Genomic DNA, 25,877 nt, shown 5'->3' with positions numbered 1-25,877 from the left:
TTTGACACTTCTTAAAATATACATTTTATTATCTTCTGGTGTTTGCTATGAAGGTTTCATTCAAATTGTGAAGGTACACAGCCTTTACAAACTTCTTGAGTTAAAGGTTTTTGTTGGTGGTTTTATGTTCTGTTTCCCTCATGGCAGAGGAAAATACGTAGGCTATAAAATGTTGAAATTCATTAGATGTTTAGTATTACCTCTTCATATATGTTGTGGAATGCTTTGTAGAAATACTATATAAAATAAGGCAGACTTTGACAGGGAATTCAGTCATAAAATTTCATGGGAGAAAACAAAAAGTTCCAACATATTATTATTTTTGTAGCCAAGGGAAGATCAGGTGGTCGTCACTGGTTTGTGGGAGAACTACTGCAGTTCTGGTGCTCAGACAGTATATACTTCTTGTTTATTCTACTATTCTCAAGTGAGACCTTTTCAGTAAAACTTATTTTAATTAACATAAATCAGACAATATTTAAACATACACATCTATCCTTACAGTGCAATAAAAATGTATCATTGTATAGTATTTTGTATTTGCATTATGAAAATAAAAGGTCTGTACATCAATTAAATGTATATTAATGAGTATGAATCATGTAAATTTGTAATGCATCTAAAGTTGGCTTTGGCTTTTAAGTATTTATAAATTCATAGAAAATATTGAACATCTAACAAAATAAATAAAACATATCATTTTAATCATAGATGCTAACGATCAACCTCAAAAATTCTTGTGTTATTTTTTACATTTGCTACTAAATTTCTTAAAGAGAACTCACTTTCAGTAGTGCTCAGAAGTGAATGATTGCACCTTCTCTGATGTGAAAAAATAGAGTACATCTATTTTTCATAGATCAAAAATTCCTTCATAGAGAGTTGCATTTTAAATGTCTGATTGTTCTATGTAACTGTCTTAAGTGCTTATAAAAAGCATGTAGCTTTCTCATAAAAGCTGTGAGTCTCTATTAATAGATATTTCTGTTTCACTTGCAGGATTGAGGATTAAGCAAAATCTTCTAGTGAATGTCCTTTTTATGAGGATTCCTCAAGGTCTTCCAGCTTCACATACTGGTATGAAGATATCGCAAAAAATATGTTCACTAATAAACCCTCTTCAGTACAAGTACTGCAGCAATCCAGTGTAATTCCACTTGATAGGTTTATTTCATTGGAGTCCACACATGGCAGTTTGTGGAAGTCAACTGCTGACCTCATGTTCTCTTGAATTTGAAAGTTCCCCAAGCGCATGGGCTAGCCTTACTGTAATACTGAAGAGACCAAAACAAATCTGAAATCACATGAATAAAAAGTGAGCTTGAATAAATATGCGTCTGGTTAGTAAATTACACACCGTGGTCTAATTGCTATTCTGGTGGTGGTCGAAGGCTCCGCAGCTTCCTTTCATCGAGTCCTTTCCAGTATTTAAAGTTATTATCCAGATGCTGCATCAAATTTGGCAGGTCTGCAAATGCTAGGGAGGAAAGGGCAGAGTGTATGTAGTTTGCAAAATTGAAACAGTCACATGATTCTGTCTGCTTAAATATCACTTGAAATGTCGGCAACTGTGTTAAGTAGGAAAGCTTAAATCTGCCAAACTGATACTTGAAATGGTTTTGGCTGTACAGCTCTCATCACTCATGTATCACTCAGGCCACTGAGAACAGTTCTGTAAGTTTACTTAATACTGGTATTGCAAGTCCCAGCAAAGGGCCCCACTTTTCCAGGAGGGGCATAGCTAATTATGCTTGTAATTATTCTACTTCATCAAATCTCAAGTCACGTGTCATCATCTGGCATTCAGGAGAGTCACATTTCTGACCACTTTTACCATGGACGCAGCGCTTGGAAGGAAATAGCTGTTCCCCCAAGCAATTTCCAGACTGTAGAAATTTGTCTTGAAGAATAACTGATATTAACATGGACAAAATGATTGTGCCCAAAGTGCTATCAAGGAGAATATGTTCTGTTCTCCATTTACAGAGAAGCAAGTTTAAAATGAAGAAATTTAAACATTGCCTGAATCTAATACATTAAAGGGAAGCCACGAGAATGCTTGTAGCAGTATCAAAAGACTTCTAAGCAATAATGGAAGTTATTAAGCTTACTTGAACTGCAGAAATCTCCCCTTTTCTCCCCTTTTCTTTAGGAGGCATAAGAAAGCAATTTTGTATCACAGTAGTTTCAAATGTTCACAAAATACTTATTGTCAGGAAATATAGCAGAGTTTTGCTTACCATCCCAGGCATCAAACATATCAGTGATGAAGTAATCAATGAATGATATTTGGGATTTGGGGATGCTGCAAGTATTTCTGTCAAAAACTGGCATCACAACAGGTAAACCTTGCCTCTTTTCTTCATCAGTCTGCAAAAAAACACTCTTGTGATTATTCATCTAAGATACATTCTGTTAATGGGCTTCTTCTAGGAGCAGATTGTTTGATACTGACTAGAACATGCAACTGCTAAATAAACAGAGGAACCTGAATAAATCTGAAGCAGCAGCAATTTAATCTCAAGCACTTAGTCGTCTAGGTTTCAGCCAAACAGCAGACAAATAGTGCCTTCCAGCGTTTCCTACAAAGAGATACATTTGCCTTCTGCATCTACACACAAAGCTAACCCTAAGTAACTTCACATGTTACTGATAAAGTTACGACTGCATCGGAGCTAAAAGATGCTCTGCCATTCTCAGTCTCTGATGGAAGCAACATTCAGTACAATTCAGAGATGGCAAAGTATCTTTTTTATCCTCTTTTTTTCCCCCCCTTGAGGTACCAAGTCCCAACTGCAGTATTTGGTCTATCATCTGTAATAAAGACTCTGCCCTCTCCTTTTCCCCATCTTCCTGAAACCTGTCTTCACCACAGTGCGCTACGGTCTTACAGCATTCCTTGGAGTCAGCGCTGTTCCCATGCTAACACTAGGACCTGATGATCCTATTGTTGAGGCATAGCCAGCATGTGGGTACACAGAAGGCACCCTTCCTCTGCCTCTTGTGATGGCAGTGCATTTGCAGGCAAAACTCAAAAAGCCCAACTCAAAAATGAACAACTTGAAAGCTTAAATTTTCCCAAAACTGCACTGTAGAAGTTGTCAACTTTTGTCTGTCTGAAGGCACCTAGTCTTCTATCGGCATGAGTAATTGTTTAAATAGTTTAATCCCATCGTTTAAAATAAAAAAGTTGTTATTTTTCACACTACGTAACGCAGCCTTAGATGTTCAGGGGACACTGGCAGTATATGCACCCTTCTCTTCCCTTTTAAAGAGATGCTCACCTGGAATTTCAGCAGCCCATTTTAGCTGCCTTACCTGTGCAAAGTACTCCTCAGAGATGCGTCCAGCCCACTCTATACACTGCTCTATGGGTCTGCATGGATTGGAAATGTCAGCACACTTTATCAACATGCGTTTGATAAGGATACGGTTTTCAGGAGACGTGAGAACAGTTTTGATTGACTCTCCATCACCATTATTCTGTAACATTTAAGAATCAAAAACAATCCATTAGCAAGGTCTCTGTGCACTTACTCAAAAGCTTTGTGCCTTGGGAATGCTTTCAGCAGATCCTACAGGGATCAATCCTGCTACTGGCTACCATATTTGATGTCCAACCGAATTTACAGGAGGATTATGAATGTTAGCCACACCTCTGAACTAGCACTGAACTCCATTTCTGGATTTAGTCACTGTCTTTGTGACAGATCTCTTGGGCATCTTTGGGCAAGTCATCTAATCCCTCTATGTCTTATCTGCCTCCTTACAAGTGTGCAGAGGATCCATTCATCGCTACACACATAGCGATGAGCACTGTGTAGGCAGAAAAATGTAATTCTCTGCTGAAATCCAAGGATTAATGGACTTGTACATTAACAGTGGAATAGCTGGTTTAAAAAAAAAGGACTGACCCGAGATGGACGGTCATCCTCTGCATGCAAACCTCATCAGTGTGAGCATCAATCATTCTGACAGCACTGCTGCTATTAGGAGAGTTAGATCCCACATTGCCTCTCTGGTACGCTCCTCATTCCCTTCCACTGCAGCCACGTTAGTCCATCAGTCTCTGACCTGACTGGGAATTTTGCTTCTGAGAGTTTATCAGTATTAAAGCAATATATTAGAAACATGCTTCCAAACAGCCTCATCTTTCCTCTGCAAGTCTAGGAAAGTTCTCAGCCCACACACGACTTATATTTGGTTCCCAGGCTGCACATACAAGCGTGTCAACGGTACTCTATATTTGGAGCCAGTATACAGCTAATATGAGTAAAGGCTCCGACGATCCAGATTAGAAGCTATTTTCTGTGGAGCTCTGATGAAGTAAGTTTCCAAAGGACAGAACACCTAACAAGGTCTTGGTCTATAGTCAGAGCAGTGAAGAAGTAACAGTAATAATAATGATAATACTAATTATAATGTGCCACCAGTTCCTGTGGTACAAAGAGGGAGATACAAAGCAGCAGAAACATTCTGATCTTTTATTAGGACATATTTTTCAGAAGAAAGTTCTTGTGGGGAAGAAAGTTCTTCCCAAAGGAAGAAACTGACAATTATAAAAAACTTATTATTTGGTAGTATGCTGGCTCAGAAACCAGCTCCACAGTTCCTACCAAACTGAAACTCCTAAACCAATTATTTTCCCTCATTTTTAGGTATGTGGAAGAGAAAATACAGAGGAAACAGAAGTGAGGCCCATACATCTCCAAATGCATGGCAAAATTACGTAAAAGAAAGCCAAAGTAAAGTGATGGAAGCTCCAGAAACGTGAGCAATGTGTAAAAATTAAGCATGGAAAATTATTAGAGATTTTTCAGTTAAGGATAGTAGAGAATATCCTAGTAGGTAAACCACCAGGAATCAAGAAAGGATGTTTGCTTCTGTGATCTGTTCAAACCAAGGGCACAGTTCTACTTGCTGGATGCGGATGTCTTGGGAATAAAATGTGCTAACTGTGCTTAGTCCCAGCATCCTGCTCAGAGTGCAGAGGTGTCCCTGCATGTCAGATGTTGGCTTCCTGTCAGAGGCTTAGGTGACATCATGAAGGGAAATGGGAGGATAAAGGATGCTGGAGCTGGAAAGGATTTTTTTCAGTTTATGAAACAAAAGAAGAAAGGAAACAAACAGGGCAGCTTCTCAGCATGGCTCTTTGAACAAATATGTATAAAAATAATAAATAAAAAAATAAGTGGAACTGTCCCATTTGGAACACACGGTTGGCAGCTCAGCCCACAAACACTACACTGAGTCACTGCCATGACTGGAAACCAGGCCAGGAAACATACGCTGCCGCTGCAACCAGCTACACAACCAGACTTGAAAGAGGATCTGCCAGTGTTGTTCTGCTAGTAACAAGCACAGCAAATGATTGGGTTTACCCACTCACACATTACAGGCATTTTAATAGGAACCTGCTGAACTGAGAAACTCCCAACCAAAAGAAAGGAAACATTTTGCTTCTTTTTTTCAATAGAAATTTTATAGCCTTAGTCTTTCTTCACATCCTTGGGCAGAATTTGCTGTGCATCACAAATGCCTTGTGGGGCTGATTATTTCCCTGCAGCCCCTGGGGCCCAAGGGCACAATTAAACTTTTGTTTGGATTTCTTTATGTTACCATGTTTTTTTACTGCCTGACTGTACAGTCCCAAGCCCTGTTCTTCAGCAGCAACAGCTATTCAGCTCTCCATAACAGGCAAGAAGAGGAGTTTGGCTCTTTGGATGGATGCTGCTGCTCAAAAAACTGCTGCATCCCAATTCTTGGGCCTGCGAGGAGGGGCTCTGTGCACCGAGCCAGGCCAGTACAGAGCCCTCGAGCAGGACCAGGTGCCCTAGGGAGTTACGCACCCCACAAGGTCAGCCAGTACGATGCACTACACCGAGCAGCAGCAGCTCCCTTGTCCTCCTCCATGTCTCTTCCCCTCCTGCGCTCACCCAGAGAGGCTGCCCAACTGCATCCCTGCTGATTTTCAAGAGCTATAAAGACAAGCCATTTCTCAGCAGTACTGAGAGAACAGGTCCTCTAGTGAGCCTACGTGCCAGGCTACACTGGGGGGTGAGCAGGGATGTGATATGGTAGCACTGGAATGAGTAAAGGAGCTGCCATCAAGCAGCTCCTTCATCTGCAGACTATTGTGCACAGACAGCAAAGTGCCCTGGCTTTTCCTGGCTGGCTCACTTGCTTGGAATCTACCTAGAATTGCTCTTTTCTTCTTATTTGTTATAATCAAGGAACTAAGCAGAGAAATGTTTAGCCTCACAACTTTCCATCCATTTTGCTGGCCTTATGTTTCCACATTAAAATATACTGAAACAAAAAAATGCTTATCAGGCATTCAAATAAATGTATTAGCATGTAATTTCTTAAAATTGTTCGAAGCAAAACTGGTTCTGTGGCAAATTCCACAATCATAAATTAATACCTGTATATGTTTAAAAAAAAAGGTCTACAATGAAACAGCTTGATCATCTACAGCTATGGTTGTAGGCTAGCCTGCAGGCTGACACTTCACATTAAAAGATTTTGTTTAATACTGTTCATAACTGCCAATTTAAATTGTTTGGTTGAAGTTTTCCCACCAGGTGTCCACCTCAGGCAAAGATTTTCCCCCCTCTGAAAACTGCAGTTAAAAATGTTTTGGTGGCTTCTAAATATGAGGTTGGGAGAAATAAGCTCTTCATATGCTGATGTTAAAAAATATTGCTGTTTTTCTCTTTTTTAATAGCCTCACATCTTTATGAGCAAGGACCTGGAATTTAGTTGGAGGGATGGTTTTGGGGTAAACCAGTCACCACCCCTGTGAAAATCTGCTGGCCAAGTCACAAACTTCGGAGAAAAAAAGTTGTGGTTTGTTAGACTCAATAGGGATTGCTGGAGCCTGGGACTGAACAGGACTCTCCCTGCAACTGTAGTTCTTGGCTGTGCTGGACCAGGCACTGTGCAGGCCCCAGCTTTGTAGCTAAGAACAGGGAGCCTGTCTCTCCTGTACTTGCAGTAAACAAAAGCTGCAGAAAACCAGCAGCAGGGAAGAAGAGGTTGTTGCCTGATTTGAATGCAAAAGAAGTGAAGAGAAGGAGTGGTGCAGAAGTCCTGGGAACTGTGAAGGGGAGACTGGCAAGCAAACAGAACTGGAAGAGGGGTGGAAGGCTGAAAAAGGAAGGATCTGATGAGTGAGGAAGCTAGTGCTGGAAAATGGAGGAGGAAGAGAGGCAGAGCTAGCGAGAGGCCAAGGAGCACAACAGTGAGTGAGAAGTGAAAACAGCACAACAATACAGTGGGCAGCGAAGGGACTTTGAAGTCAGAGCAGAGTCAGTGAAAAACAGAATCTGCTGATACAATTAAGGGCTGACTGCATCATAATGTGCATATAAATGGAGTCATTAGGTTGAAGAGATGGTGGTAGTCCTGTCACTTGGTAACCTTTGACAACAACTTTACAATTTAAGCCATTTTTTTCAGCATCCTTCCTTTATTTGTTATAGGTAGGAGACCAACTATGCTAAGCCTTTGTTATAGCTTACCTATTAAATAATAAATCTAAGGACAAATGTGTGCACAAACTAGTTCTGGTCTTCTCTAGGTTCTGGTAGCAGTGAACAGGTACTTGTAACAAAGTGTAGATATGTCCTGGGCAGTGAACTTCATAATTACACAAGGTCCAATACAGCATCCACAAAAATCAACAGTATTAGTCTGTCTGTGACTTTAAGACACATTCTGCACTGTGAAGCTGTCTGGGAAAAATATTTCATTGCCACAGACTTAACAGCCTTTCTCCTAGTTTAGTCAGTAAAACCAGTATCCTACTGGGACTTTGGCTTCACATTCACATAGTTCTCATTAGCATCGCTGGGTGCCAAGAACAAAGCTAATTCTGGCAGGTACTCCTGTGGACAGAGGTACTCTCCTCCAGTGGAGCTCCAGTCTGCTTCTCATGGGTGAAGGAACAAGACCTGTTCCTCTCCCACCTTCAGATAAGAAAAAGACTTCCTCCCTCATTACACAAAGCAGTCATAAATGTGGCTTTCTGAAAAACATGGTAAGAAAACACAGAAAACCATTACAGCTCCTGCAGGACGTTGCCACCGATGCAAACTTTATTATAACCATTTCTGAAAATCTTCTCTTTGCAAAAAACATTCCAACAAAATTATACACTGCTCTTACTGGCAACAAAACTGCTGGTTGAAGCTGTTATTGAAACTGGTGTGGTTTTTCAGAATGAGTTCTTAACAGGCAATTTCATTGTGTCCATGGGGTTCCAGATGGCTATTGATTATATCTATATCATACATAATACAACCATCATCTATTTTAAAGATTAAAAAAGAAAGTAGACAGAAAACCCATGAGTGCTGCCAGGCAGCGCTGAAGGCTGAGGGCTCTCATTTCCAGAGAATGCACCATATGGCAGTCAATATACCTGCCCTTATGCTCCCTTATGCTGCACCACCAGCAGTCCCCGTTGTGAGCAAGGGAGTACTTCAGCTTCTGTTCTGAGGCAAATCTTGGCCCCTTCGCAGAAACAGCCAACGACAACGCCAGGTCTTGCCGCTAGCACTCTCTCCATGGGAGTGACTGGGTTCATCAAAATGGCATTTTTAACAGCAAAAATATACAAACCAAGCTTCTGGTCCCAAGTACAACATCATAGCGCTGCAATATTAATAGGATCCAAGTGAGTTCCACTCACCCTCAAAATGTGTGATGACCATGTTAAGCAGAAGGGCATTCAAACCCAGAGATGAAAGACACATTTCTAGTCTCTCTCCACGTTTCTGATGAACTTTCTCAGAGTACCATGTGGGGATTTCTTACTGCCAAGGTTTCCCAGTTCCTGCCTAATCATTTTAAGGAGGACTTGCAGTGTTGCTTACCCCATTTTCTTCTAGAGCTGCCAAGGGTTTATTAATGCTGTTGACAAACTTGTTGACATGCTCAAAGTGCTTTGTCATTTCTGTTGCTAAGACCATGTCAATAATGGCTTGGCGAAGGGTTCGATACTCATTCCTGTTTAAAGAAGGAAACAATTAAGGATGTTGGCTCGTTCACAAAGGGCTGCTTCCTAAAACAAGACTAACAAAAATGCTACAGACCATTTCCATTGAAGAGAGGTGCTGTGGGAATAAAGAACAGTAATAAAGGCTTGGGCAGCTGCATCTATGCTGGATAAAGTACCCATATGTGCTAGGGGCATGACTGGATCTCTAGGAGAGACAGTGCAAGAGCTGGTCAGAAGCAGAGGCACTAGCTACTCAGGAAGGCTGCCAGGACATGCCACACTGGCATGTTCCCAAGCCTTTTAGCACAGACACTTGGCAGTGGCTCATACTCCAGCCAAGTTTTCAGCAGTACTTTTCTGCTGTATCTTGAGAGGGCTAAGGCAATGGTCACATCTTCACCCTAAATGCCTTTCTACAGCTGGAAGAAGAACAACAGGTCCTTCACTATCATTCCCATTGCAACAAGGCATTTAATTTTTGACTGATGCTCTGTGACTCCTTCTGTCCTTGTTCTATCCAGCAAACATCTACCCACTCAGCCATAGCTTGTCCTCTACGTCCTACGATACAAAATTATTCTTCTAGGCTAACATTAGGATTTACACTAAATTCCTTAGATAGGGTCTGCCTTTTTATCCACAGGAGGAACCTAAACCACGGGATTACTCCTAAGCCTGTGCAGGACAGGCAGAAGCACTCTACTGTTCTAGAAGCAAACTTCCACAAGGGCTACAGGCAGTTATCCACAAGACACTGCCCTCCTCTAGGATGCTTGTTTGCATTATCTTATGTCCCACAGAAGAAAGTGAGAGACGTTAGTGGGCAGACAAGGACCCTGGGTTTTAAGCTTACCTCTCCATGTTTTTAAATATATTGCATTTGTCATCCCGGGTGGTGAGCTGGAAAGCCAGGGCAGCATGATGGCTCTCCAGCACCGCGGTGTCATTGTAGAGAATTGCTAGCTCACTGCCAGCATTGCACAGGAAAGAATTTGTTCTTCCTGGGTGATCCACATCATGGACTGTGGCAGCAATGAGTGCAGCAACCTCATCAATTGGATCCAAAGTTTGCTGAAAATAGAAGGATACTTAGTTTTCCTGGCAGACTCATTAGAAACCCTACTCTGTCCATAAGATCAAGCCAAGTTGCTGAGAAATAAAAGCCAGAACTCTGCAGATCAGTAAGGGTCAGACGTTCTAGACAGAACAATGGAAAATTCATTATAAGCTTCACTGAACACTGCCTGACTTTCTTGGCCATTTTGTGCCTCTTGAATTTTGCCTTAGCCACTCCTTTGACAAAGTACATCAAACGAAACAAGTGCAAAGTAATAAATTAGTTTGTGTTTTCTAACAACACAGAAACCACCTTCACTTGGAGTTAGGGTATTTGGCTTGGAAAAAAGACCAATACTGCTAAAAATTATTCTGTTTCTACCAGACCCCTTCATTTCTTTTGGAAACTTAATGTGTCCTAATCACATTCCACTTGCGTGCTGGCTAGGTTTACAATTTGTAAGGAATGTTTCCCATATATCTAATTCTGTAATAACTGTGTCCTAGGGCTACAGCTAACAGGAATTCTATGAAGAATACTTGATGGTTTACACTCATGGAAAAATTACATGACACTGCTGTTCTACACTTTCTGTATCAGATTCTGATTCTCTTAGCGTGCCGCACTCCCCACATTATGTTTATGGACATTGGTCATTGCTTTATGTCTAATTATATCTACTCTATAATAGAATATAAAACTATTTGAGTTTTAAGGTTTTAATACTGTATTAATAGCAAAAAGGAGAAAAAGAACCAAGCGTGTCAGAAATATATTGTATACATTTGGAAACGAGCCTCTATGCTGTGTTTATGCTGGGCTTTTTTTGTGAAGGATCACGGATACAAAAAAATTAAGTTAAAAATTTTAATAAAATGAAAAAGACACATGAGCAGAAATGTTCCCAGTTGAATCTGGGAGCAGGGCAGATAATTTCTGTTCCAGTTAGCTTGAATTTAAGGTCCAAATTCTCTACTGGCTTTGACAGTACCATTCAGAATGGCTGGACTTGGTAGGTGAAAAGACAATCCCTACCCTACTTTACACCTCCTGAAATTAACGCAGTGACTTGACTTTGGTGGAGCTAGGGTATTGTTCATTGAGGACTGCCAAGAGGGTCTTGTGGACAATAAGAAAAGGCAAAGAATTATTTCTACTCTAGGTTCATAGTTAGCATTGTCTGAAATACTATCCACTGTGTGTTAGTTTCTTCCTTCTTTCTTTCAGCTGCTGCTCATGGGATTCTATTTTTGTGGTATGAAGTTTGGAGAGACAGATTTTTAGAACAGGCTGTCCTCAGAGGGACACACTGACCAGTGCTCAGTCTGGCTGAGAAAGACCTGTGCAGATGGGAAGTGGCCAGCAACTGGAGAATACTCGACCTATAGGACCACAGCAGTGTGTCTCACGCTTATGTCCTGAGTCTGACATAAAAAACTTTGCAGGGATTTACAGCACCTTTAATCCCTGACTTCAGGTCAAGGATTCTAACTTTGCCATCTTAGCTCCTGTGGCACAGAAGTGGAAATGATTCTGAGAATACTGCTTCAATTTGGGAGCCAGAAAATTTTCCCAGGCAAGAACTGAGTTCAATTTACTGCAAAACAAATTTTCTCAGTGTGAATTTGAGTAGCAGAATCTGGCCTTCTGTATTTAGGTTAAGTTGAACTCTGGACAACATAAAAGCAGCTGGATTGTAACTTTGAAAAGATAAAGAGAATTTTCAACTTCGATTCTGCTCCTTCTGCTGCTGCAGCATTTTTTTCTCTTCCTATGCCTACAGAGGAATGGAAATAACATCCTGGAAAAGGAAGAGGCAGTCATGCTTCTGTGGCATTGAAATGAGTCCAGATCTTGTCTCTTTCTCATACATATTTTTGGGAAGACCAGCTAAACCTCTGGCAAATTGGGCTGAAAACACCCAGTGAAGTTCTATTCCCACTTGGCATATAGTATTTGTAAGTCAGTCTCTGGAGAGCACACTAATGAGCTGCAGCTCCAGGTTAAGGGACTTACTACAGTTTTAATGAGCTGTCAGAAGCTTGTTTACAGTCACAATGTCTCAGCCAGGTGCCCATCACTAGCACTATCCTTAGGCAGGCCGATTTAGGGTAGGAATTTCTATCCAAAAATGCAACTCAGAAATACATACTGCTGCTCCACTGCATACACATGCAAGCACTGTTTTAATTCCCCTTCTCCAGTCTGCCCTCCAGGCATGTGAGAACAAAGGTTGCTCTGATTTATTCTGGTTGTCAGCGGCTCTAATATGCCAGTGGGTGTTACAGTACAAGGAACTTCGACAAGTAATCTTTTTCAGTACTCTCCTCCAATGCAGTCTCTTTAAGCCTCAGGGCATCTACGTCCAGTGGGTGATACAGCTTTGGAAGCATTAAACCTATTTTATGGCCTACATTGTCCTGGGAGTCTTCTGCAAAATTACCATCACAAGGCATAAGAGATGGTGATTTATTACATTAAACCTGTATTTGGCATGTACTGTCACAACAATAATTGTGTCATTAGCTCATCTATCTGAGAAAGTTTAACTATACAAAGAGTTTTAAAAGGTTTTCTTATTCTCCCATCAAGAATAGCTCAATTCCCGTAATATTAGAATCCATCCTTCCACATATAAGAAAGATCCTAGAACTCATGTAAAGCAGCCCAGTTCTTTGACCTCAGAGTTACTAAACTGGTTGGCCCTAGGTAGACATTTGGCTCTTGGCATCTTTTTTTGAGAGATCTTCCTTTGATCGCACCTGTACTTCCTACCTACACTGTTTCTTATAAATGTGGACTCACCTTTACTCTTTCTTTAGACAAGAAATAAGCAGTGGCATGTAGTACATCTGCTGAATGAGTAGAATTATGGTAGGAGTTGGAGGAATGGTAGTTAGCTTCAATAACTTGTAACCATGACCTCAGAGTTGATTCTGAACAGTTTAGGAATTCACAGATTCCAAAGCGAGCAAATATTTTGAGACCCAGATAAACCAAAGGCCTGTGGAGAAAAATAAACACAAAGTTTTAAAACAAATGAGGTTGAAAGAATATTACATAGCATAAATAGTATGAATCTATAGAGCATTTTTAACCAATGACATGTCAGACCAGGTATAAGGACTTGTTACAGGATTACAATCCAGACCTGCAGAAATGTTCGGCCTACCCATCACATACGCACTCTTAGAATCATGCCAGTTCCTAACACTTCCAGGAATAAAGGCTCCATATTGCTGCTGTACTACGTGTAGCAGTATTTTGGGGCTTGGGAAGTCTATCTTGGGTAGATGTAGACGGCAGTCAAAATGAGATAAATTAGCAAGTACTAAACTCTGCTCATGAGAGGAGGGAGGTAATCTTGCTGCTGCCACAAATGCCTAAACTAGCTCATTTACAGGTAGATTAAGTATATCTATACTATACAATGCTGCAATCACTATTCTTTCTGCTGCAGATCTGCTCCATTTCTTTTACACCCATCCTTGCAGGCTTCCATTGCTCAACTGACTTTGCATGCAATACAGGATGAGAGATAGAGATATTCTAGAAGCAAATGACTGGGCCAGACTATGCCATTTCCAAAAAGACTATAAGGGCCAGCTGAACCTTCAGGCTAACCCAGTCGGACACCTGTCTCCAAAAATAGCCAGCATCACTGTATTCCAGTACTCTTGCTTCTCCCAGGTCAAACTGCACAATTTAAACCCAGATGACTAATAGTTGAATGAAGATCAGAACAGCAATACAGAATATTTCTGATGTGAAAGCTATGAAAGTGCAGTATGTTTAATAGAGCAAATTAAAAAACAAAAAAGTCAAGTTTTAGTCCACTAGCCTTTTTTCGAATCCAGTTAATACTGCTGTTTTCTTGTCCAATACATTTTTTGCTTAAGAAAAACAGGTATAGTGGTAAATATTTTCAAATGTGGATTCTTAAAACTAGATCTGAAACCCTTATTTTGGCATCTCACTTTGCTGCTTGATTCCAGATGCATCAAGCACTCTGATTTCAAGCTGCACCTGATGGGTAAGGTGAGGTCATTTAGAGTTGCTGAGGTAATTTAGAGTTGGATGTACATCTCTTGGCAAAAACACTTGACAATACTGTGTCATATGCTAGAATCATAATATACTGAAGTTAAATCCCCTTGAATCCCACCTATGTAGCACTGTCAGACAAAGGTCTCTCCAGTTTTCTGTGTCAGGGAACTGTCATGCACTAAAGCTTAGATTTAATGAATTATCTTGGCTTTACTACCGTATGTCTGCTTGGACTTGAAGACAATATTAATAACATATTCATAGTTGTGATTCACTGAAGATCACTTTAATTCTCTCAGTAAATGAATTGCCTTTACTTAAACATAGCAGGAAGCAATCAGAATTATAATACCTTTAATAAGAGGACAGGCAACAAAATACCTCCTTTGTCCCTCTGTAGTCTCTCCAAATCAATAAGAACAGAGAAATCTATCTGGCGATCTCATGCATGTTGGCTATCTGGTGATCTCATGTGTGTTGGCTGGGATAATTAATTCTTAAGTTGTAAATCACACTGACTACATTTTGACTTTTTTTTTTTAAATTACTGTATCTATAGCACTTCATTATAAATGGAAATGTAGCAAAGGAAAAAAAACCCTAAAGTGACTGGATGCAAATTTCTTCACTTACAATAAAATCACTTTAAAGAAGAATAAAGAACTGATTTTTTTCCATGCTTTATTGGCTCATAAAACCATGGTCTAAAAGTGAAGTGCATATATGTTAACTAAATGCCTGGTATCTTTCTTAGACATTGTTTTTTAATATCTTTCAAAGCTCTCACATATCTGGGATTTTGATGAGGCCTTACGATAGTCAATCCATTGCAGTATCTAGCCTCCAAATTAGTGTCTCATAGAAGCTTTAAGCTAAGACAAAGCACGATACATGAAACTAGACCCGAAGGAGAACTTTTGATAGGCATCAGCAAATAAAAACAAGAATTTGAACAGAAAGATCAATTTACAGTCTTAGTGGAAGCATTTGCTACTAATGAAGTACAGTCTATCAGAACTGCTGATCTGCTTTTGAAACCTTCTGTGATGGAAACTGGTATGCCCAACTTTCTATCAGTAAATATTCTTCAGTTAATCTGAAGATTACATAAAATGTAGCCTGCCAAGATTTTAGAATAAAGACCTTCCTCTAATCCCAGAGAAAAGCAATCAGACTTCTGCTGAAAAGCTGTATTTGAACTTTTTAGGAATAAAAATTACCCAATTGCATGGAGAGAAAATAAAACATGAACTGTATCAACTGACCAAATTAAGACCAGCATGTTGACTCTGTGTGTAGTTTGCCATAGTTTGAATTTGAATCCCCACAAGACAACAATTTGATTTGTACAACTTTTCTATTATTGAGAACAGAAAAGGAATTTTTAAATTATGTTGTTATTATACCATATCGAAGATATATAACCTTCACTTACATCCACTGGGAATCTGCAGGAAATAGTGTATGATGAAACAGAAGATATTTAATGGGTTCATACACAACTAGAAATGACAATGAGAAAATTTCAAACATTTGACTTTGAAAATAAAAGTAGTTCCATTTTAAAAGCACAGGTAGAGAAATTAAAGAGCTGATTACAGGATGACATTTAAGTCAGTTTTCAGCGACTTCAATTTATGAGCTCTTGAGTTTACTGACCTTTTATGGGTGGCAGCCTCAAGTTCAAAGATATCAAAATCCCAGTGTTCTTCATTATCCATTGCCTGTGTTATCCGTGGCGGTATGTCATTGAGGGAGATTGGAGAGATCAAACTGCCAGACACCTGATGAGTTTCTGTTGAGGAATATATTTGCAGATCACTATTAATAACCCTGAGATACACTTTTACTCAATGTTTTCTTTTCTGCAGTAACGCCTGGCAACTCTCATTTCTATAAAGCTCAGTAATGCTGCAGAACAATGCTTACAAATAAAAATAAAACAAAACCAAACAATGCTTATAAAAAAGAACATCTGATCACATTTCCTCTGTTTCTTAAATTTCTTAACATGTTTTAATATCTCAGTAACCGGCAAATTAAAACTTACGTTTTGCTGACAATATGTATTCATTCCCTGATAATCTTCGTAAACCATCCTGTTCAATAGAAGTTGAGAGTTAAATGCAGGGCATTGTACAAAAGGTCTATAAGATGATGACACGAAATAGTAGCACAATGACTTTAGAGAAGCCTGACTGCAACCTGTCACAGTCATCAAAGCTGCCTCTCCCTTATTTGTGTGTACTGTCAAGATTTGCCTGTTTCACATATAGTTCATAATAGATGGGAAACTGCAAGATATGGGATGCAATTTGAACTCAGATAGGTACAAATTCCTCAGGTGCAGATGGAGGTCTGGAATTACAGCCTTACATCCACCTTTGTCTGGACAACACAAACACAGGTTCTGGATGTGTGCCACAAACCAGACACGGTATGTCCACATACTTCCCATCAACAAGCAAAGGTGGGTGGTGGGAGGGAACGGATGGAGACATGCCTCTGCCTTCCTCCCCTGGTATTGGTAGATCAGGTCACCTCATCAGCATAAGAATCTCGTGATTTGTTGCTGGGATTGCAAAGCAACAAATTACTCTGAGGCTTCCCTTCTATCAAAGAACAACATATGCTTGTTTATTCTCCAACTCAGTGCCTCCTAGGCTTAATTCTGGCACGATGCCTAGATGTGCAAGCTGAGAGAAAGGATTAAAACTAACAGAATCATATATTTAATATTTACTTTTCAGCTCATAATTCTAAATGCTGTGGCCCAAATCCTGCTTGCTCATTTGATGTATACAGCTGTTAGTTACTGCACATTAATGGTTAGTCCATGATGTAAACCAACAGTTATTAAAAAAAAGACAGCTTTCTGAATGCACATTAACTAACGATGTTATGCACCCAAAGTATAGCAGAAGTAAATGTGGATGCTATATCTGAACATGCAGTGTCTGCACTTAAAAGAATTGTTATGCTTCATTTTTATGTTCACATTTGTAAGTAAATTAGTCTGGAGTTTTGTGATTTAAAAGGAAAGGGAGTACTACTCCTATAACTGGCTCAGTGACTTTTCAATAGCACTGCTATGACACAAACATTTAGGACACCAGATGCTATGTACCATTCAGAATCAAAGATTAGTTTTTTAAGAGTTGAAATAGCAGGTGTAATTGTATCTGGCAAATCCATCTTTGAACTCCACATGCCCTTCCCATCATGAATTCTGCTTGAGAGTTCAAATCCAATAACCTACTACTTGTTCCCCTACTCAGACATAACTTCTGAACATGAAATGGAATAATATGGTTCTGTTTTCAACAGACCCTTCACTAGAAAAGTACTTCTCCCAGATCATTTTAAAACTCGTAATATACCACATACCCTCATGCTCTGAAATGGATTTTCTCAGCTTTTCTATTGCTCCATAAAACAGCCTTTGTTTTATTTTTAGTAAGGATTTTGTGTTTTGCAATATTGTTACCTACGTGTTCTGGGACCATGGACTGAATACAGTCAGAATACAAATGTATTCTGAATCAACCATCCACAAAAAGGACAAAACAGTTGAGTTTATGGACTGTGTATTCAGCAGGAGAAAAGACTCACTTTGAGACTCTAATGATTATACGTATCAATATTTTTCCTATATCTTTATAGTTAAGGTAACAGTATATTTTGTCTACTGAGTTAGTAAATTCACCCCTATATGAACCATTGAGGTCATCTCCTGGAATTCTTGAAGTCTCTCATATGTTTCTCCTGATTAGACATTTGCTGTGGTATTTTAAAAGGCAAAAATATATGTAAACTGTTTAAACATTCTGATGGATACTGCAAAGGCATCTTAATAATTACAGCATGAAATGGTAATAGCCCAGAGACATCTCTGGAAAGCTCACATCTTGTGAGCCTTTTTGCATCCTACACACTGTCATATTTTTTTCCTGAGGTAGTTTTTTATATGCAACCTACAGACTAATGGGAACACATATCCTTAAGGCACAGGTAACATTCATTGAAGTTATCTAGTTATTATCAGGAGGGTCAGACTCCAGGCTCTGAAGGTTTGGGTTCAATTCTTCCTTTGCTACGTGCCCTTTGTTCAGCTTTGGGTACAACGCTTCTTTTTCCAATGCCCTCATTCCTCTTTTCATAACACAGCAACATAATACATGCCACCTTTGGTCTTTTTCTTGCCTTATTTATTTAAATTATGAGTTCTGTGGAGCACAATTGTGTTTTAATACGTGAACACTCATGTTTCCAGCTCAGAGTACTCTGATCTTTCTATAAGTCTCTATGGTTACAAATATAATCTAAGAAATAGCAACAAAAATATATATTTTGCATTCTTTTGAAAACACATTCTTTCTATACACTGAAGAGCCCCAAAATATGTCATTCTAATCCTAATTAAGAAATACAAGTATCTAGCTATGTTTCTTTCTTCTTCCTCTCCCATCTATACCTTTCTAAAACAAATCACATTGAAAAAAGAATTGGTTTTCTTTTCCATTTCTAGCAAAACTAATGCTTCAAAGGGACTGGTCAATTTTCTTCCCATTTTCAGAACTACATTATTAATGTAGGGGGGAAAAAAATCCACTAAAGAGATGTGCAGTTTTTCCTGAAAATTTGGCATTGTAGAGGCAAAGCACATGCCAGATGAGAAAGATCAAGTAACTGGGAAAATCAGGCATTGGAACATTAATCAATAGCTGTTTATGGCAGTATGTACTTACTGTCATTAACCCTCCAACGAGGTCGCTTGTATGTGGATCCTCATCTTTTGTCCCCAGTTGTGGAGAGTACAATTCAGTGGTTCTTAAAATCTCCAAAACCCGGTCTAAAGCTTCTGCAACTGGCATGGGACTGCTTTCTTGTGCAGCATTAATGATGTTTATTACCTAGTTTAGCATTAGACATGTTTTGAATTCAGAAGTGATTTAAGAAAGAACAGAGACACTCATCAATTACTATGGAAAACTCAGAGCAAATAAATGAGATCTACAACTTTAGTCCACATGTGGGAGAATCAAAATGAAAGAGATGTTAATAAAACACTGATGTTTGCTACTGCCTCTGAGAACAAGATCATGGCCTTAAAGATAGGAGTCTTATTAATGACTTTCCTGTTCAAGGCACAGCCTCAAAATGTCTCTGAATGGATTTAATATAACCTTCTCCCATTTGCCTCTCTCAATTTATTAAAGAGCTGATTTTTGCCAAATCCTTGAATGGTCTCAGGAGGCAGTTTACAATGCGTAAGAAGGAAGAACTCTAGTCCCTCCTTCACATAGGCAAAAGTCCTTAAAAAGGACCATGCAATGGCTGACCACATGGAGGGCACTCTACTAAGCAGGCTTGGGAGAACTTTGTTCAGACCATCTAGCTTTTTGGAGGTCCACCAGTGGGCAGGTCGAACCGGGGAAGAAGTTGCACCAGAGGCCAGCGCTGCCTCGCTCCTCAGTCTGGATGCTGTACTGGAGCCTTGTGCCCCAATATTCCAGCACAGCACAACTGACAACAGCTAGCAACAGTGCACTTACCTTGGTGATGGGTGCTTCAATAGTCATGGAATGTATCCTGGCCATAGAAGAGTGCCGCCTTTGTGAGCTGCCTGTGTTGAAAACAAAGCACAATTTGTGTCCTGATTTCAGTGACAAGGCACGACAGGACGATTCAGCCAAGAAATCTGGATTCATTTTCTGAACTGCTTACCCTGCTGTGCCCTTCAGAGGCAATCTATTGCAGAATGCATACACGTGCTTGTTATGCTGGGGACACACAGGTGCAAAGAGATGCTTGCTGAACCACTGATATCCCTGATTAGAGATAAGTAGCTGTAACGGCCTGGCAAAATCATGGCTTTGTTTTTTTTATTTTAACTAATTTAAATATTCAATTAAAAACTCAGTTAAAAGGTGATACAGATGTGTGTGTGTATAAACTGGCAGGCACAGGTAGGTAATTATTTCACTTAGGTTATTACAGGATATATATACTTTTGCTGCCTGACACAACATGACAAGTCATAATGAGTCAGCTTCCAAGCTAAGGTAAATCAGTGAAGCTCCTTTGACACGAAGATAGCTATGCCAAATTAAAACAGGAGAGGTTCTAGCCTATTATTCATTGGAAATTGAAAAACAAATGTTTTCTATCAGTTAGCAATTTTGGTTCTGTAGAGAAAAGGCCAAGATGGGATTTTTCTGGATAATTACGTTGTGCTACCCATAAAATGCAGACATATCTCTGTTACTCTTTGTGATGAGCAGCTCTTAAGAAGAAAAATCAATGCTATTTTTGCTATACTGGAGTATGATTGTATTCTCACTGCCACAGACCTACTTCCATGTTTCACTAGTGTATGCTGCCTAGACAGTAATGATGTATGCTTTAACAAAATCATGTAAGTATCAGCAAAAGTTTTGAATATGTGACTGATCTATCAAGTTTGGGGTGATCTAATGGAACAAAATAGAACACAGTGAAAAGAAAACAAAATCTGTAAGAAAATTATCTTCATATTTTTATTAAGAGAAGAGGTAAGAAGTGTAATAATTTGTTAGGTTTAGAGTTTGCCATTTGTACTTGAAAGTATCTGTGTTGAATCTCATGAGGTATTCTATGCAGGATGGTAGACGATAGCCTTCCATTCTCCACTGGTTCAAAAAAAGACTCAAAGTAGTTCAAGAGAAGAAAATGTGGCTATTTGACAAATGTAAAGTTGTTCATGAATTGATGACGTGATATTTTATTCATGAGTGTGTATGTGTATATACACACATACATACTTACCTGTATGTGTATGTATGTATGCACATAAAAATCTGGATATATATAAAAATCAGAAAAATCTACTCATTTAACATACCATCACTCCCTCGTGATGTTGTGGATCTGACATCTAGTGATCCTTTCCTCCTGTCTTTGTGTCTGCAAGACTGAATATCTGTGGAGAAAATGATATTGTACAATGACAGCAAGTTGCGCCTAAGATGTTTGTTAAAGGAACTGAAACTCAGAGACAACCTGATAGCAGCTAAGTGACATTTACCACAATGCACCAGCAGATGAGAGCCAATGAAAGCTCCTTTTTAAACTCTTACTCAATTACACTGTCATGAACCTGGTTATGCTCTCTGGCAGAACACGCCTAAGTGTTTTTGCAGAAGGGATCTAACAGTGTGGAGGGAAAAGTTCCTTTCTTGACACAGTGACACAATTGTAGTTGTGAATACAACTTGTGCAACGCACCTGAGTTCACTCAAGTAACAACTGCCACAAAGAACTGGTGGACCAAAGCAGACTACATGCTAGCAAACTAGGCAATGTATCCTAGGTCCCTTATGGACTCCAACAGATACAACCTGTGCTACCAAGGCGACAATTAACAAGTACCCGCAGCCTGGGTACCAAGGATGTCTTAAATGAAGTGTTGATATGTTGGATGAGGGGGAATGGTAGTGTTGGCCATTGTCATTTCCACCCACATGCAAATACCCCACAACAGAGTTAAAAGCAATGCAAACATACATGCCACTAGCTATAGACCAGCCATAGCAACATGACGACTAGACGGCATCGTTCTTGTTTCTGATTTTGTCACAGGGATCCACTACCTGCAACTGAAATGTGACACTGAATCCAGCAACACCACAATACCAACTTGAGGCCCTATTACTGTGTTTTCAAGAGTGGGTTGCTTTATATCACTTCTAAAACAAATGAGGCAGCTAGAGAGGGTTTGTATTTATTTTCCTGCCCTTCGAGCTGGATTCCCAGCATATCGCTAGCTAAACAGTACTGTTCAGACTGTCCTGTGCAACTGTGGTTTTCAGTCAGATCACTAACAGCGGGCTTTATTCTTTCCCCAGGTATGTTCTCCATTTATTAGGACAGATGAGATGTGTCATACCTGTCTGAGATTCAGCCTGAACACGTTCACATGTCTTCTCCACCTACAAATCAGTATGAGAAATCCAGTTAGCCAGAACTTTCCCATTATTTTGTAGTATTTAGGGTTCAAATTAAAGCACGCATAGCACTATTTTCACTTACCTTATTGTTGTCATTGCACAGTCTACTAATTGACACATAGTGTCTAATCTTTCTGTAGGCAAAAAACAATGTGTTAATTCCCATCCAAACCCAGCTCTATTTCAGTGCTGATACACAAAACAGGTAAGAGCAACAAATTAATATAGGATAAATCCTGTTCTGGCAGGAAGGCTCCACTGGGAATGGAAAAAACCCACAGTTCTGCATGTGATGTGGAACATAAAATGGAAGCGTCTTTTGCAAAGATTGTCTCCTCCTCTTCCTCTCTGCTCCACACTCACACCCCCCCCCCCCCACCCCGCTTCCTCTGGGCTAATGTAGGATGTTTCAGGTATGATATAAATGCAAAACATGCAACAGTGCAGTCCAACAATCAAAACCTTCTATAGGATTTAGGGGTAGAGCAATCAAACTGAAAACTACACCCTTGATTATCAGGAAACTTTCTAAGCTAGCTCCAAATGGGCTTAGATTGTTCCATAAGTAGCAATGTATGTAACACATATTGGTCTTACAATTTTGGCATCTTAAGCTGAAAACATGTTTTCACTCTATTGATGGAAAGTAGAGAACATGAATTACTTCCAGGGATGAAATTAACCCAAAGCATTTTTTTTTTTTTGGAAGTAACTGCATGAAGAAGCTGCATTTGGCCTTTCCTTCATGAAGACACATCTTTCTAAACAATTGTCTCAGACAAGTCTGGAAGATAATGTGCCGTGCTCTTAATTAATGTTTGTGTTGCCTTAGAGGGCTTTGAAACTACTACTGCATGCAATCTGATCCATTTTCTTTCCCAATATAGTATAGAAGGGCTCATCATAAATGTACCAATAACTAACATATACCTGTGTACTCCAAATGCTCTATTTGGGGACCAAGTAGAAGTTACACAAAAATCAAGACATGCTTGAATTTTGACAAGGATCAAAGCACACAGTGACCTCATCACAGAAAGACACTCGGCAACAGCCATCAGTAGGTGAGCATGGAGGGACATGGTACAGGTGCACAGTGGAACAGGACATAGGTCCTGGTGATCCCAACACAACGCACAGAAAGAGAGGAGGGTGCACTTGCACTTCAGGGACTATTAGAAGAGTAACAGTCACAAGTGAGCACATCTGGATCTTTGGCTCCTTTTTGGAGAGAATTCCCTGCACACAGCATGTAAAGCTGATTTTGCACCAAGGAATGAAATGCAGAGGTCTGAGGCTCCCTTCCTTGCTTAAGTTTTCTTTATACTAACAGGCTAATCCAATGTCTGCTGAAAGCAACTGAACTCTAAACTGAGCCTTGATTCAGACCTAAATCATGGCTTTAACTTTCATACTTACCCTCCCTGTCCGACGACAGGTAGTATCTTCACATTTTGTTGTATGCTATCTCCATTTTTCTTTTTCGCATAGTACATTCCTTGCCATTCCTGAAAAAATAATTCAATTGGAAGCAAGTTCAGATAAAACAGGAGAAGGTGTAGCTTCATACCTTCATACCTGTAAGCTGTCTTACAATACAAAACCAGTCAGGACTGGTTAAACTGTGCTTACCCTCAAATTACCCTCTCCCCTATAACTAACCTGTAGGTCCCTGAATTGCTGCCAGTGCATGGAAAACTTCCAGAGGGGCAGCCTGTGAGTGCCCTGATGGCAAGAGCTGAACCTCAGGTGCTGCAGGAATCAGAACCACATATTCTCTTCCCAATCCCACCCCAATTGTGTTGGGGGCCACTGGGGGGAGACCTGACAAAGACCCTTGCAAGAGTGAGAGCTCAGACCAGCCCCTGCCTGGAGCAAGAGTCCCCCAGCAGCTCCAGGAGTGCCTGCAGGCTCTAACAGTGCGAGCAGCCCCCTGCCCTGCCCCAGGACCACGCACCACATGGCTGGGACTGCTACGCTGAGCTGCCCAACTTTCTCCCTGAGTGCGTTGACTCCTCCCAGGACAGGAAGGTTGGTGAGAAACCACTATGCTGACCTGTCCACCTTCACTTCTGGACTGCACCATCTCTCCTGCAGAGTTGGGAAGTCGTATCACTGGTTAAAATTAAATATATCTGTGACTAAAAGCGCTTTGGTATCCTAGTCCATTTACTTTCCACACTGTCAGTTCAGTCTTAAAAAGCAACAGAGATTTATCCTGACTTTTTTGAAGCAAAAGAGCCTGGTAGAACAGCTACTGGATTCTGCTTCCCATCTGCTGACCTCCCCTCTAAAAGCACTCTTGTTTCAGGATCACATTTAAGTAGACAATTTTTGAAGTATCAGATTGTCACTGTCAGTATCATTGTTCTTTGATAAAATCCATAAATGGGGAAAAAAAAAGACTGGGTGGAAAGGAATTTTTCATTTTGCAGTGAGAAGTCTTCTTTTTCCTCTAGAAATTAGATATTTCTTTCTAGTGCAGAGTCTCATTTTGTCTCTCAATGAGACTCAGGAAATGTCCCTTCTCCCTTGTTTAAGACATGCTTTTAAATGAAATACTGTTAAAACAATCACTTTTGTTATTTAGAGATTTTAAATCCAGAAGGCACCACCATGGTCTAACACCCAGACCCAAACCACCTCCCTGCAGGGGAGCCCACACCCACGCTGTGAAGCAGGAGAGCTCCCACGCCGACGCATTCAGACACGGCTAAACATGGCTTCAGCACACACCGGGGCATGGGCCCCTTACCTGTTGCTCCCTCTCAATCCCCTCACCACGCTGCTGCTGCTTCTCAAACTGTGCTACTAATACCACAGCAAAGACATATTAGCACAACATTGACGGACCTCCCGAGGTCTCCCCTTGCGTGTGGTGCCTGGACTAGAGCTGCCCCCTCAACAGGCTATTTACAAAAACTCAGGGAAGGAAAAATATGGGACCCCTGGGTCTCCCCCTTTAATTTCTGGCAGCAGCACAGAGACCAGTAACCTTCCAACAGAGCCAGCCTTTTGTAACCTGGCAGCTGACAAGATTTACAATCTTGCTTACACATTTCCATCCCTAGAATAGCTGTTGTTGGTCTTTTTTAATAGATGCATATTTTGAGCTGGGCATTTAATAAATACCAAGTGTTTAATAATTAATTGATTCCATATTGCATATTCACTTAATACAAACTATGCATGCCAATTGCTGTCTTTCAGTTGAGTTCAATGGATTTTAGATCAGATCTTACAAGCATACGTGAAAATACTTTTGTAAGGCACATGATACATATTTATTTATGTTAGACTGACAGATCTCGCAGTCAAACAGGCCAGAGCACAGGTACAGAGAGAACAGGTTTGCATTTATGTTGATGGAGCCAGCAAATAAAGACTCCAGCCTGCGGAGAGCTGCATGGTGACAGGCTGTGCAGAAAAAAATATGAAAGGCTTTTCCAAGGATCTGTCGGAGAAAAGAACTGTGCATAACAGATTGAGAAGCGAGCAGAATATCTTCTCCTGTGAGCTGCATGAGGAATACAAATGAAGACAAAGCAAACATCACAAAATTCAATGCTCTCAGAATTAAAAGTATGCATATCAATAGTTTCCTGACAACCGGGATGAGGCAGAGATGAGTAATCAATCTCTAACCCAGGTAATAAACCCTGAATATGCACAAAGGGGTGAAGTCATAAGGTACAGATGGGATAATTCTCACATTAAAAATGCATCCTTTTCAAGACAGGTTATTCACTAATGTGTTCTTCTTAGTCAACAGATCGATTTT

General features: G+C 40.1%; 1 protein-coding gene across 2 annotated transcripts in view; it reads right to left on the bottom strand.

Annotated features, from left to right (window-relative positions):
- PDE8A (phosphodiesterase 8A) overlaps positions 1-25,877 on the bottom strand; it is a 128,593-nt gene continuing 102,716 nt past the window's right edge. The window contains exons 9-22 of one of the 2 annotated variants that reach the window (XM_068410151.1): positions 23,516-23,604; positions 22,179-22,230; positions 22,036-22,078; positions 20,992-21,069; positions 19,664-19,734; positions 18,857-19,021; positions 16,159-16,207; positions 15,768-15,903; positions 12,867-13,065; positions 9,858-10,075; positions 8,880-9,012; positions 3,319-3,483; positions 2,241-2,370; positions 1-1,477 (exon numbers count right to left, since the gene is read on the bottom strand). In XM_068410151.1, the coding sequence (XP_068266252.1) occupies positions 1,371-1,477; positions 2,241-2,370; positions 3,319-3,483; positions 8,880-9,012; positions 9,858-10,075; positions 12,867-13,065; positions 15,768-15,903; positions 16,159-16,207; positions 18,857-19,021; positions 19,664-19,734; positions 20,992-21,069; positions 22,036-22,078; positions 22,179-22,230; positions 23,516-23,604 (1,635 nt within the window). In that variant the 3' untranslated portion in view covers positions 1-1,370. Of the gene's footprint in view, positions 1,478-2,240; positions 2,371-3,318; positions 3,484-7,960; positions 8,030-8,879; positions 9,013-9,857; positions 10,076-12,866; positions 13,066-15,767; positions 15,904-16,158; positions 16,208-18,856; positions 19,022-19,663; positions 19,735-20,991; positions 21,070-22,035; positions 22,079-22,178; positions 22,231-23,515; positions 23,605-25,877 lie in introns of those variants that run through there. The other variant, XM_068410152.1, reaches the window with a different exon arrangement.

This window comes from Nyctibius grandis, chromosome 11, assembly GCF_013368605.1.
Source record: "Nyctibius grandis isolate bNycGra1 chromosome 11, bNycGra1.pri, whole genome shotgun sequence".
Taxonomy (NCBI): Eukaryota; Metazoa; Chordata; class Aves; order Nyctibiiformes; family Nyctibiidae; genus Nyctibius; species Nyctibius grandis.
The sequence above is the reverse complement of the archived record's forward strand: the minus strand, read 5'-3'. Positions and strand labels throughout refer to the sequence as shown.